The 14,492-nt window shown below is 33.0% G+C and overlaps 1 protein-coding gene across 1 annotated transcript in view; it reads left to right on the forward strand.

Annotated features, from left to right (window-relative positions):
* The window catches only part of LOC139501736 (general transcription factor IIH subunit 2-like), a 32,885-nt gene that overhangs the window by 1,947 nt on the left and 16,446 nt on the right, over positions 1 to 14,492 (forward strand). Inside the window, exons 2-6 of the mRNA XM_071290883.1 lie at positions 7,022 to 7,136; positions 8,094 to 8,180; positions 9,074 to 9,179; positions 11,012 to 11,117; positions 12,075 to 12,165. Coding sequence (XP_071146984.1) covers positions 7,022 to 7,136; positions 8,094 to 8,180; positions 9,074 to 9,179; positions 11,012 to 11,117; positions 12,075 to 12,165 — 505 coding nt within the window. The remainder of the gene's footprint in view (positions 1 to 7,021; positions 7,137 to 8,093; positions 8,181 to 9,073; positions 9,180 to 11,011; positions 11,118 to 12,074; positions 12,166 to 14,492) is intronic.

The following is a 14,492-nucleotide window of genomic DNA, read 5'->3' on the forward strand; positions in this document are numbered from 1 at the left end:
AAAGAACTGGAAAGCTCAAATAAGATACTGAGGATGAAAATTGTAGGTACACAACATTCAGGCTCTACTGAAACCATGAACAAACAACCTCCACCTATCTTTCAAGAAAATCAACCAGTGTATACTCCTCAACACACAAATAGTATGGATACTTATATCTCATCATTGGAAAATAACATCATCAAAGATAGAATAACCCATATTGAAAATACTCGTCAGTTATACAGACAAATGCACGACATGGAGCTGCAGTCCATTCAACAGAGGCTCAGAACTCTAGAACTGACATTATCACAATCAGCTAGGCCACACTATCAGCCATATCATACAAGCCACTTCCAGTACCCAATTCCACAGGGCCCTGCCTACATGGCTAGACCACCTACATATCCCCATCAGTGCAGACCAATGAACACCAATTGGCCAGGTCAACCACAACACATGCCAGCTTACCTTCCAAACATGCATGGATTACCTCCACATCCTTCCAATATTCCGCCTCCATCTTATTTCCATCATCAAACAATGGTCAACAACCAGCATAACCGTCAGCCAGCCCAGCAAACATTCACAGGAGCAAACCTGCACTTCAGGCATGACAACAAACACAATCAAACCGTAAATACCGATATTAATTCCACAACAGGGCCTCAAGCAACCAATACTGTCAATCATCCGCATACATCTGTCACAACTACTCCTCCGACAGAAAATGCAACTTCAAACATGGCAACATCTCCAACTATTTTAAATTCTACAGCTACATCTGTACGTCTTAACACAGTAAATGAAATCAAAATATCACAACAAGAACTCCAAACAGAACCTGAGGAAGTCAGCAGTACGTTACACAAGGATCAAGACTGCACAAACAAAGTTAAGAAATCTATACCTGACAAAGAAGTTCCAAAGGTTGATAGAAATCAAATATCACTGGAAGTTATTGAGCCCAGCTCAAACACTGAGGATTATCCAACAAATAAGCCGGACACTTTTTTAGGACTTTGCCAGAACATCCAGAGGATCACATAGCACATGATGCCTCTACTTCAACTCTACTTAGAATATCCTCCTTCAATTGTAAAAATGTATATAACTCCCAAGCTTGTATAAAAGACATTTTAGATTTTACCGATTTTATATGTATTCAGGAACATTGGCTATTCAAGTTTGAACAGGACAATATTGGAGAGCTCTTTAACAAAACATCTTGGACATGCAAGTCAGTTGACGAAAACAACCCTATACCTCCAACACAAAAACCTAGAGGATATGGTGGAGTAGCCATACTTTGGAAACAACATCTAGATCATCTTGTAGAAAAAATTAATGATGGCTCAGAGAGAATTATATGTATAAAGATAAATGTAAAACCAAAGCCGATCCTGTTAATCTGTGCTTATATGCCATGTAGAGGGTCAAAACAGGCAAACGAACAGTTCAAAGAATGTCTCGACCAGCTCCACGAAATAATTCTCAAATACTCCGACACATGTACACCTGTCCTATGTGGAGATTGGAACTGTGATCTGATGAAAACAACTAATAAATCAGCACGGATAAAGGAACTCGCAGACTTCATAAGTTCTAAAAAGCTAATGTTTAAACCAACCCCATTAACATTTATTCATCCAAATGGCAATGAAACATCAACAATTGACTATATCTTTGTACACGACAGCCTAGCCGAAAAAGTCTACAACACCATTAGACTGGATATGTTGTCAAACAACACCTCTGACCACTATCCTCTTTTAACGGAAATTGAAACCGAGATTGTTAGCAAGAAAAAACAAGACCAACCAGTAGTGTCAAATAAAATCAAATGGGATAAAATAGATTTACAACAATACCAAGATAGTTTAAACAAATGCCTTCAAGAAAATCCCATAGACTACTTGAATGATTCGACCGCAATAACAAGACTTATGGAAACCATAGTTACAGCTCAAAAAAATATAGTACCACCATCTAAAATTTCAACTCAACGAAACAGACATATCTGGAATGATGAAATTGAACACTCACTGAAAATGAATAAATCATCACTTGATAAATGGAAACTGGAAGGAAAACCAACGGCTGGTGAAACTATGCAAGAAAGGAAAAAAACTAAAAAGCAACTGCGCAAAGCGCGAAGACAAGAAATTGCGCGACAACGAGATGAATCGCTACAGAAGATCATGAACGCTAAGCAAAGAGATAGCAAAATATTCCATAAACTTGTAAATGCACAAAGGAAAACCAAAAAATCTTCCATATCAGATCTGACTGTAGAAGACAAAACCTACTCTTCTCGGGAAGAAATACTAAAAGGTTGGAACGAGCATTTCAGCAAGCTCGCAACACCTGAGTCTAATACCACAAACTCCGATCATACCAACAAAGAATTTGACATAGACATTATCGAAGAAATCTGCAAACAAAATGCTGTACCATTAACTTTCACAGCTGAAGAAATTGACAAAGCCATAAACCAACTGAATACCAACAAGGCACCTGATATATAAGGTATTACAGCAGAACATATCAAATATGGTGGAGATACATTACTGCAGGCAATAACATCTATAATCAACAACATCTGCTCCTCTGCAACCATACCAGACTGCATAAAACATGGAATCTTAACACCAATATTCAAAAACAAAGGACTACCAAATGAGGCAAAAAATTATAGAGGAATCACTGTACTCCCAATTATTGGAAAAATCCTGGAAATACTACTGAGGAAATTGCTAAGAGACATCATTGATATTCTCCAAAACCGATTACAAAGAGGTTTCACTCCTGGGGTATCTCCTCTATACAGTGCCCTCATCCTCCTAGAATCCATAGCAGAATCAATGGACCAAAAGATGCCTGTTTTTGTTGCTCTGCTAGACGCCAAATCAGCATTTGATGTTGTCAATCTTAACAGCTTACATCGTAAACTCTTTCTATCAGGAGTAGGTGGGACCCTCTGGCTACTTATCCGCCAACTGAGTACATACGCCACAACCTCTATTAAATGGAACGGTCTAATGTCAAAACCATTCCCTGTACAACAAGGAGTAAGACAAGGTGGGATATTAAGCACTGAACTGTACAAAGTTTACATCAATGACGTATTGGACCAATTAGAAAACAGCGGCCTTGGTACCTACATCGGAAATATATACTGTGGATCCCCGACTTGCGCAGATGATGTTGCTCTCATTGCCAATTCTCCTAATGACCTCCAAACAATGATAAGCACGGTTGAGAATTACAGCATGCAAGAGAAATACTCACTCCAACCAACCAAAAGTGTCATATTAAAACACGAACCACCTTCAAAAGATACAGGCTTCAACTTCAAAATTAATAATATAAAAATGAATGAGCCAGATTCAGCTGTGCATATTGGCATAAAACACAGCTCTGATTTAAAAAAAACTATCAGCATTCACGTTGATGAAAACATCTCAAAGGCAAGACGAACTATGTATAGCCTGATGGGGGCTGGTCTGCATGGAAAGAACGGGCTAAACCCACTAACTTGTCTTCACATTTTCAACGTTTATGTTCTTCCAGTTCTTATCTATGGAATTGACATTCTTCTTCCAGACAATAAACATTTAGAGCCACTAGAAGTATTCTATCGAAAATCAATTAAACAAATCTTGTCGCTTCCCAACAACACTGCGGATGCAGCAATTTATACTATAGCAGGAGTTATACCACTCCAAGGCATTATACACAAAGCAGCCTTAAACATATACAACAAGATTTGTGGTATGGAATCATCTCTCGAAAAAGATCTGGCAGAAAGACAACTCTCGATATCTGGATTTAACTCCAAAAACTGGTTTTCTAAAATACGTTGCTTACTTGCACAATACAATCTACAATCAGCTCATGAACTTATACAGAACCCAGTCAGCAGATACAAATGGAAAGCAAGTGTTAAGAAGGCAGTGGACAACGTTTGGCATGAACAACTCAGGACAAAAGTATCATTATTCAGCTCTCTTCGCAATTTATCTGCAAATAATACTCTATGGCACAATACTCATCCATGTCTTGCAAGTGTTGGTACCTCTGCACAAGATATTAGCCGCCTACAACCAAAATTAAAGCTATTAACAGGAACTTATTACCTGCAAAGCAATAAGGCTGCATTTAACCAAAACTCAATAGATCCAACGTGTCTTCTCTGCAATGAAAATTCAGAAACTGTTGAACATTTTATTCTAGACTGTAAACCTCTGAATAACACTCGTATACCATACTTGCATGAATTAGACTGCTTTCTTCGTAGCATTAAAAACTGTGATAAATGCTTTAACCTAACCAGCTTAGTAATAAATAAACAGCTTATTTTAGATCCAAGTAGATTATTATGCGCATGTGGCTGTAGATGCAAATGTATGGACAACTGCTTCAAAGTAGAGTATATAAATAGAAAACTGTGCTATGCTTTACATACCAAAAGAAATGAACTTTTGAAAGCTCTACCGTCAAACAAACGAAAGGGCCATTGAATGTAGCCAACATTCACCCCACGGGCGTAGATTTTTGCTTTTCTTGAATACCGAACACCCCTGTAAATATAGTCCTGTAAATATATATTGTGAACTTTTAAACCGATTCTGAAAAGAAGTGCTCCTTTAAAGGAGGGAATTCCTTATACAGATACAGATACAGATAAGGTGTATTGCCATTGCCATTGGCATTGGGGTCTAAGCTAGCCTTAGAAGTCATAATTATTTGGACATGGGGTCTAAGCGTAATGCGGGATTTGGCATATTTTTTTATGGCGTTATGCGGAATTGGGCTTGACACTTGGAAGTCAAATAATTAAACAAAAAATCGGGAAACAAAGTTCGGCAAGACACAGAATATACCTGTCAACTAACCCGGATCTTGTGGGTGTGACTCAAGATTTTCACAATTCTGAGGTGGCACCTGGGACACATATCTTATGGCTATTTGGAAATCTGCCCTGCTTGAACCAAGAATATGTCCGGCTTGAACTATACACATTATCGCTATTTGTTCGCCATTACTGAAATTCACGCAGGTTCCCATAAATGTTTTGTTTACTTGAATGGTTAAGTATGGTTTAGTGTTACATAACATAACTAGTCATTCTTGTAAAAGAAGAACCTTTTGTATCATCTAATTTTTGGCATTTATACTGCTATATATTGAATTAATGTTTTCCTGTATACTACATTTGTACATGTAATTCACCAATATTTCCCCCTATGCTGTGCCCTTAAACTTAATGAACTCTCGTTACAACTTTAATAAGATACAAGTGTGAGGTGTAAAATGTGACGAAAGAAAAGTTATTTTTGACTTTGAAAGAACAAATCTTATAAGATCAACCATTTTGCAAATGTGTAGGAAAAGTATATTAAAGTAAAATAGAGAATGCATGGAAAATGTAAAAAAAGTCAAGATTGTTTATCAATGTCATGAATTGTTCAACTTTGGCAACCTAACCTAAAGTTAGTTAGCTTGATATAATTAACATGATTAACGATCACTCAATGAATTATTTGTTGATAATAATTTATAAATTAGTAATAATTAAAAAGAGCATGCATACAGGACTAAGTTTGCTTTGGTATACATGCATGCATTTGTTCAATAATTTTAATAACATTAAGATTTAAAAAAATATAAATAGTTCAAATGACTTTAAATTAAGGTAGATTCATGGTATACCGCCATCTTGGATTGAACAATCACAGTAAAAAATCGGTCTAGTTATTTGCCTAAATCTGCAAATTTGAAGACAGATTTGCAATTTAATGGTTAGACTGTTTAATAATATAAAGAAAACTTGGCAATTTATTGTATAATCCAAAATATTTAAACAAATATAATTTTTCTTGCTTTTAGAATCATTTTTTTCAAATGAGCCATTTAAGGGAAGATAACTCTTTTAGTAAAAAATTTATACTGGACAGATAGGGAATTTTTTTCTTTTTACTTGTAGCAAGAAAACAAGTTCGGTGACACCATTTTTTCTTTTTATTTTCTTAAAACATATTACAAAACCTATCTTTTCACAATTTTTTTCAAAATTCTATCTCATAGATTTTTTTTTATGCACACAAATGTGTTTTCCCATGAACAATCTAACCAAATTTAGGCAATTTTCAATGACTCATAGCTTGAAAAATAGCACGGTGACCCCTCCTTTTTATTATATATTTGAAAAGAGCATATTAAAATCTTCATTCTGGCTAAGTATAAGAAAATTCTGTCTCAAAAAATATTTACTTATGATCTACCTTAAATGACAAAAGTGTTCAATGATAAAATGATCCTTTATACATGTTATACCTTTCTGCATTTACATGTACAGATGAAATGAAATGCCAAAAATAATTTGTTAAATACAAGTTCTAATTTCAAATTCATTATGACCTATGGGGATTCTATATTTAAATAAAATCTTTATTAATTTATTAAAAAACTAAATTATGAAATAATTAAATTCTTTGAAATGACAAAAGAGAAAATTAAAAGCCTGATGTATGAACAACAAACAAATATGATTTACACAACAGGTTCCTGGCTTGGGACATCATGGACATGCACACATAGAATTTGGCATGGTTAAACAAGTTTTTTGCGTGCCCAACCCTTCCAATCACTTACCCATGTTACCTGAGACAGTGGTGTAACAGCACAACGTATGCACAAACTATAAGAAGTAGTTGAAAAGGGCTTAAATCATCAGATATTTTCAAAGCAGAAAAACAAGTAACCTAAACACAGGCTGGACACGGCAGAGTGTTTATACATCCCCACAACAAAAGAGACACTTAAGTAAAAATCTGAGAGTATTTGCAGTTACTGGCATCTAGTTAAAGGTAAATAAAATCTGATTAAAAAATTCATGTATCTAAGGCATGTAAGGCTAAAATATCAATCAGTATACATTCAACATCCATACCATTTAGTGTAATTGTTCATTTGTCTTAAATATATCCCTACCATTATAGGCTTATTTATAACAGATTTAATGCATATATTATAGGGAAGCAATCCGTGAAGATGATGAGGGATCCCTACAAACAAGTATTGATGACATTGTACACAAGGCAAAGCGTAGAAGGTTACTCGAAAAAATTGGCAGTGTTAGGTTAGGAATGGTAAGTATAGTGATAGATACATTTTTGTGACTTAGAAAAAATTTAGTAGTGGTACATTTATGTTTGAAATTGGAAGTAAAATAAAAAAAAAAAAATAGAGATTATTTTCTTGGAAATTTTCACTTAATCAAATATTTATTTTACTAAATTAACTTCCTAAAATGAATAAATTATGAAAGGGGGAAACTGATAAAAAAAATTCTGCAAACAAGATTTGGCCTCCTTGTCAATAGACAAGTTTTTAACAGAATTTTCAAAATTGAGAACCTCAAACCCATAAGTTTACACCTATGACATTATGATACCAAGAAGCAATTTATAAGTCCTCTACAGACGAGGTTGAAGGGGACTTAAGATTTGTACTCCGTCATGTCTGTCTGTCTGTCAGTCTGAATGTCTGTATGTCTGTATTTTCAATCAGTCCGGCTTATCAATTTTCCACACTTTTTTCGTCATGCTTGAAGATATTGATTTGATAATTGGTTATCTATAGTTTTTTCATGACAAGTTACAGTTCAAGTTTGAATTTTGTTCTGGTGTGATGATTTTGTGCATAGTTATGGTCCTTGGACTAAAAAAATCATTTAAATAATTTGTTTTCATCACTCATTTTTATCTTGCTTTAAGATTTTGACTTGATAATTTTTTTTTAGATGAAGTTAGAATTCTGTTCTAATAAATGATCTTTTAAACGGTAGCGGGCTATGTACATGTATTGCATGCAATACTCACTGAAATAAGTTAAATTTTGCAGGCTATAAAAAATTTAAATGTACAATGTATATATAGGTTTGAATACAATATCACAGGATATTAATGATAAGAAGTTTTCCAGTATCCTGTTATGTTTGACTAAATAAGTAAAAGATAAGAAAGAACAAATGAAAACCTGTTCCAACTTTAAGTAAAATTCATTGAAATAGATAAATTTATTCTATACATGTCTATTAATTTCAGATGAGACATTTATTTTTAATATTGGACATGTCAGAATCAATGCAAGATCAAGATCTGAAACCAACAAGATTGATTTCAACTCTAAAGGTATGTCTTTTAGACCAAAAAAAAATAATACATATGTTTCCGCTCATCCCAAAGCTACCTTCCCTAATTTTCAGTGCCTATCCTATAAACATGCCATTTTTGAACAAACACTGTCACAAGTCAGAAAGATTCCCTTGTAGTAACCAGCTAAAAAATGTTTGTAAAATAAAATATTACCTACCTACCTACCCTATTTTTCCCCAGCATGTTAGCGGAAACACATGTATTATTTTTTTTTTTGCCTTCAGAACTCTTTAATTAGTCCTGAACCATTGTTCTCTCAAGGTAATTATCTGCAGTATTAAGATTTACAAACAGAGCTATTCTAATGATGCTTATTGTCAATGAATGGTATGGAAGAAAAACTTCAAACGGAATAAAAGAATGGTATTTGCCAATGAGACATCAACCCATTGATACATGTAAAAATAACCAAAATACATGCTAGAGGCTAGGGCAGCATACAGCCATAGACTCAGTCTTCAGTGATAGACAGACTTTACAATATGGCAAGCTCTAATTTGTCATAAAACCAAGTTTAACCCATCATTTTCAGAAAATGCTTGTACCAAGTAAGGATTATGACAAGGTATTTTTCATTCTTTCAGTTAGTTGATAAGTTTGATTTTATCAGATTTTATGGACTTCCCCTGTTTGAATTTAATGTGGAGTTTGGTAATTTTGTTACACTTTTTTTGTCCTGATAGATAAAAAAAAAATGACCTGTTTTAAGTTGAAGTAAAATTAAACAGAATTGTCAGGAAGATGAACCTGTTTCTTTGAATATTATACACAAACAATAAATGATACCTTTAATAATGAAATAAACATTTTCAAATGTGCATGTGTAATTCATTTGAAATACATATTTTATTTTGAATGATTATTTTTAGCTTCTTGAACACTTTGTTGAGGAATACTTTGACCAGAATCCTATCAGTCAGCTTGGAATGATTGGGACAAGAAACAAACGAGCAGAGAAAATAGCTGAACTTGGAGGTAGCTATTATCTCTTGTCATTATTCTTAAAGAATAAAATTGAAAATACTGTGGATTCATTATTATTTGTTGGAAATCAATTTTCGTGGGTTTGGTGGGTACAGGTGAACCACAAATTAAAATGTTCAACGAATAACATATTTTCATTAGGCTTTCTATACAGAGATTGGCAAAACCATGAAATCAAATATCCACGAATATGCAAGTTTTCAGCAATCCACGAAAAATTGATACCCACGAAAATAAATGAATCCCCATTAGCAAGATTCTTATAAGGAAACAGACATGCTGGAGAATTATTGAGAATAATATGACAATGAGAACTTGTATGATAGCATGCATATTTGATAATTATTTTAACATGGACATATTTTAAGCCAAAGCTACAGTAGGTAAGAGGGTAGTAATGCCCTTTACCATCAGGCTTCAAACGGTCATTTTTGGCTACCATTAGCGTCAAATTGGTTGAAGTTTTATCTGTGATTTTCATAATTTCTTTATTGTGATTCTTCAGAGGTCTCAAATAATTATCGTAAGAGTTATTTTTGGAAAAAAAATAACTGATGCATCAAAATCAGTAGAATTTTTTATCATCCAAAATAAAATGTACATTTTATTGTCATGGACCAAAAATTAGCATTAACATCGTTCAGCTCAAATTTTTACCGTTATTCGTATTGAAGGTACACCCATTACTACCATCAAGTAAGGGATTTTTATGTTTTTGAGTCTTTTTCAGTTTATATAATAATGTCTGTAATGTATTTGCTTAAGTTTTGTAATCAAGTTACATATATCGAGAATTTGTGTTCAAATCAATATGAAGCAGTGCACATGTTAATTTTGATGCGAAGTTTATAAAACATATGCTATATAAGGATTTTGACCCAGATTTAGTAGTTCACTCAACATGGAAATGTGATATTGCGAGCAGGTTAGGGAGGTCATATGGACGCATATTCTTGTTATGTACTGATGTTATTGCGAACCCTATGAAAGTTTTCCATAGATTCACCTGCAAGTTACCTGTCGATTTAAACTTTTGTAAGTTCTATTGTCCCATCTTACAAATACAACAGGTATTGTTCTCTGTATAGTTCATTCACCAGGACCTTTAAATTTCTTCTAGGAGAAATATATCACTCATTGATTAATTTACCTGAACAAAAAATTATCTTTTTTTTTATTGAAATACTTCTATAAACTCACATAAACTGTATGCAATATTGTATTTATTCAATATATCATTAATATATTTTCAATCTGTTCAATATAAAATCTGATTTAATAATAAAAAGTTTATTTTAGACACATTTTTTAGTATTTTCCAATGAATTTGCATGTTTTTGTTGTTGTTAATTTATAGACTATGTTTATGAAGACCTTAATTTAAAAAATAATAATATTAAAATTTTTATTTATCAAACACACAAAAATATTGAATATTTGATCAGAAATCAACTTTTAATTTTTAAATCATTATTAATATTGAACACATTAAAAACGAGTTTTTGGTATTGAATAAATACAACACCACATGCAGTTTTGTGAGTCCTTTCTTAGTATTGGTATAAGTATTTTTTCATCATTGACAGTTCAATTTTTTGTTCAGGTAAATTAATCAATGAGTGATAGATTTCTCTTGGAAGAAATTTAAAGGTCCTGGTGAATAAACTATACAGAGAACAATACCTGTTGTATTTGTTAGATGGGACAATCAGAACTGCCAAAAGTTTAAATCGACAGGTAACTTGCAGGTGAATCTATGGAAAACTATCATAGGGTTCGCTGTAATTTACCTGACTTATCAATATATTTTTCTTTAATTCTAGGTAATCCCAGAAGACATGTATCTACATTACAGTCTTTAGTAAAATCTACCTGTCAGGGAGAACCATCTTTACAAAACTCTCTAGAACTTGCAAGGAATACTTTGAGGTTTGTATGTTTTACCTACATAATAAGCAACACTTGTTCTGTACTGGCATTTTGTCATATTCCATATAAAAGTAGATACAATTATGAGAAAGTCTTAAAAATTCTCCTGAAAATGCATGAAATATTTGCCACTGGATGTGTACTATCAACAATCAATCAATTTATATACATTTGTAATACTTTAGAATTTACTCACATCAACACTAAAATTTATAGATGTAGTAAAAGCTTCTTCTTTTTTATGCCCCAGCTGAAGTTAAGGGGACATTAAGCTTGTTAAGTTTTACCCTTGTCCATCTTGTACATCCATCCGTCCGTCTGTAAGTCCGTTAGTTTGCCTGAACCAAATGTTTTGGATTCGGTTATATTTCTTTAGTGTGTGTCAACCAAATGTTATCAAACTTATACACAATGCTTATTACCTCAAAATACAGATCACATTTGAATTGGGGTAGCTTCACTTTTACTGCTCTAGAGTTATGACTCTATACAAATGAAAAAAAAATAGCTGAATTGTTCCTTTTCTTTCTTCAACTTAAGTTTGCCTCAACAAAATGTTATGAACTTATACACAACACTTATTACTACTAAACTCATAAAAAAAATACAAATTTGGGAAGCATCACTTTTACTGTTCTTCAGTAATGACCCTTTAACAGTTGCAGATTTCGCTTGTTTACAAATGAAAAAATTGCTGAAACACTTCAAATTAGAAAACATCTTTTAAAATACAGTGAAATAATGATCTATTGTCATGATTGTGTTTTGGAAACTTGAAAAAATTAAATAAGCCCTCAAAAGAAGCACTTGTAATCATGTATAACATAAAATTGAATTAGAAGTTGAACAAATCACATGTCTTGTTCGACTGAATGCCAATGTAAAACAAAAACTATAAAAAGATTTCCAAAATGAATTAAACTGCTTTTACATTTGTGTTTATGATCTCAATTTCAGAAATATGCCAGGCCATGCTAGTCGTGAAGTTTTGATCATTTTTGGAAGTTTGACAACATGTGATCCTGGTAATGTTATGGAAACAATTCAGGTAAATAATTCTGTCTTTATATTTTTACCTTTTCTCGATATGTATTTTGTTCATATACTTTGGATTCATTATTATTCGTTGGATACCAATTTCCGTTGGTTTGGTGGGTACAGGTGAACCACAAATTCAAATGTTCAACGAACTACTAATTTTCTATGGCTTTTCATGCAGAGATTGGCAAACCTTGAAATCAAATATGCAAGATAAAGTTTTCCTCAATCCATATGATCCACGAAAATTGATACCAACGAAAATAAATGAGTCCACAGTAGCCTTTATATTTAGATTCTTGCCATCACAACATATTATATAATACTGTTCTCTGTATGACAGTCAGTATGGGTCCCAGAAAAAAACAATAGCAAAATTCATATCTGTATAAAATGTTCATATGCAGAATGTAAATCTTATTTAGTTTAAAATTAGTGTTACACAATTAAGCCATGTTCTTTCAACTTAAACTTTAAAAAAAAAAATACAATTAGGAGTGTGGTGTACAGTACGCCCAAGGAGTTTGTAATCCCAAACTCCATACTCCGATATTTTTCCTGGTGTAACACCAGGAAACTCCGACATCCCTCCCAAAATTCTCGGAGAAATTTGGGAGTATTCCCTCCGACTTCCGCGTAAATCCGCTACCTTTTGTTTATTGTATTAGCGACATCTCTCCCAGTCTGGTGTGACGCGGTGTGACATCAGGTAATTAATTGCCCTAATCCGTCTGATCTATGCCGGCACGCGACAGTCAAGGTATGTGAGATTTCTAATGTAATTAAACAATTGTATTTCCTGTCTATTGATTATCAGGTTATATCTGATTGCTTGAAACAAATGAAAGATTAAAATAAAAAGCAAAACGTTGTTGTTAATTAATTACTCTGTACATTTTAATCAAGTTTTTAAACAACTATATTTGATTTTGACTTCCGTTTTTTTATCAGTAAATAAATATTTAATTTACTAAAAGATGTGCAACAATAAACGGAGACTAACGCTGAATAAATGAGGGCAGTTTAAAGAAAAATTACACGTCTCAAAGTTTTTTATACTACAAGTAAAAAAGAAAATATTATTCCTTATCTGTTATGCTAATAATTCTACGCCATTTCCATTTTACGATTACAAAATAAAAGTTTTAAAATCCAAAACGTTGTTGTTAATGCTTTCAATTGCATTAAAGTTTTATAAAAAAAATCTATACTTGATTATGACCTCGTTTTTTATTTTTCGGTAATTGATATAACTTACGAAAAGAGACATACTTGCGTGAAAATAAACGGAAACTAACGCTGAAGGTATAAAATGTGAGCAGTGAGTTTAAAGAAAATTACGTGTCTTAAAACTTGTATATGCAAGTAAAAAAGAAAATACTATTCACCATTCGTTATGCTTAATAAGTCTACGGCATTTTCTCTTCACGATTAGCATTACTTTAGGATATAATACATTTCGGCTACAACAGGAATACTTCTATAGCTGCATTAACTCGTCGTTGCATAATATTCATTTACGCACAATGAATGTAAACCTTTGTGTTGTATTTAGAACAGCTACCTTTAAATATTTTTAAAACAATTAATTGCCGTGGGAAGACGACACGCATCTCAGTGATCAACAGTGCGTGGTTGAACTGGGTACTTATAAAGTGAGAAACGGAATCGAAACGAAACGAAACGAAATATAACGAAACGAAACGAAATACAACGAAACGCAACGAAATACAACGAAACGAAACGAAATATAACGAAACGAAACGAAATGAAAAAATGAAGAAACGAAATACAACGAAATGAATCTGACCCTTATGTTATGCAATTGTGTGGTGCTGTTGATGTAGTTATCATTGTTACAACCACGCTAAAACAGTATGTAAGATGAAAAGAAAAACTCCTTTGATCTCTTAATTGAGGATTGTAAATTAATTTATTGTTTATTGAAAGACTGCATACTTTTCTACAACCCCGTGTATACGTGCTACCCGTTCTGACGTACAATATAACACTTTGATGTTCCAAAAATACTTTTTAAAGGCATTGTCTTTCATCCTGTCGGCTCCCTTTATCATGCCTGAGTTTGGGCGTATGACATTTGCGCCGATTTTGAAAATTTTCATTTTTTCATTTGCGCCGATTTCATTTTTTCATTTGCGCCGATTTTATATTTGCTCCTAATTAGATTTACAGGTAAGTTAATACTTGTACATACATGTATACTGTACTATACCATTGATAAAATCTGGTTATAATTGTTGCTCATTTATGTTTAAATTACTTTTGATTCATATTGTTCTGGAACTTCGATGTAACATGATGGACATATTACACACT

Source organism: Mytilus edulis, chromosome 13 (assembly GCF_963676685.1).
Source record: "Mytilus edulis chromosome 13, xbMytEdul2.2, whole genome shotgun sequence".
NCBI lineage: Eukaryota > Metazoa > Mollusca > Bivalvia > Mytilida > Mytilidae > Mytilus > Mytilus edulis.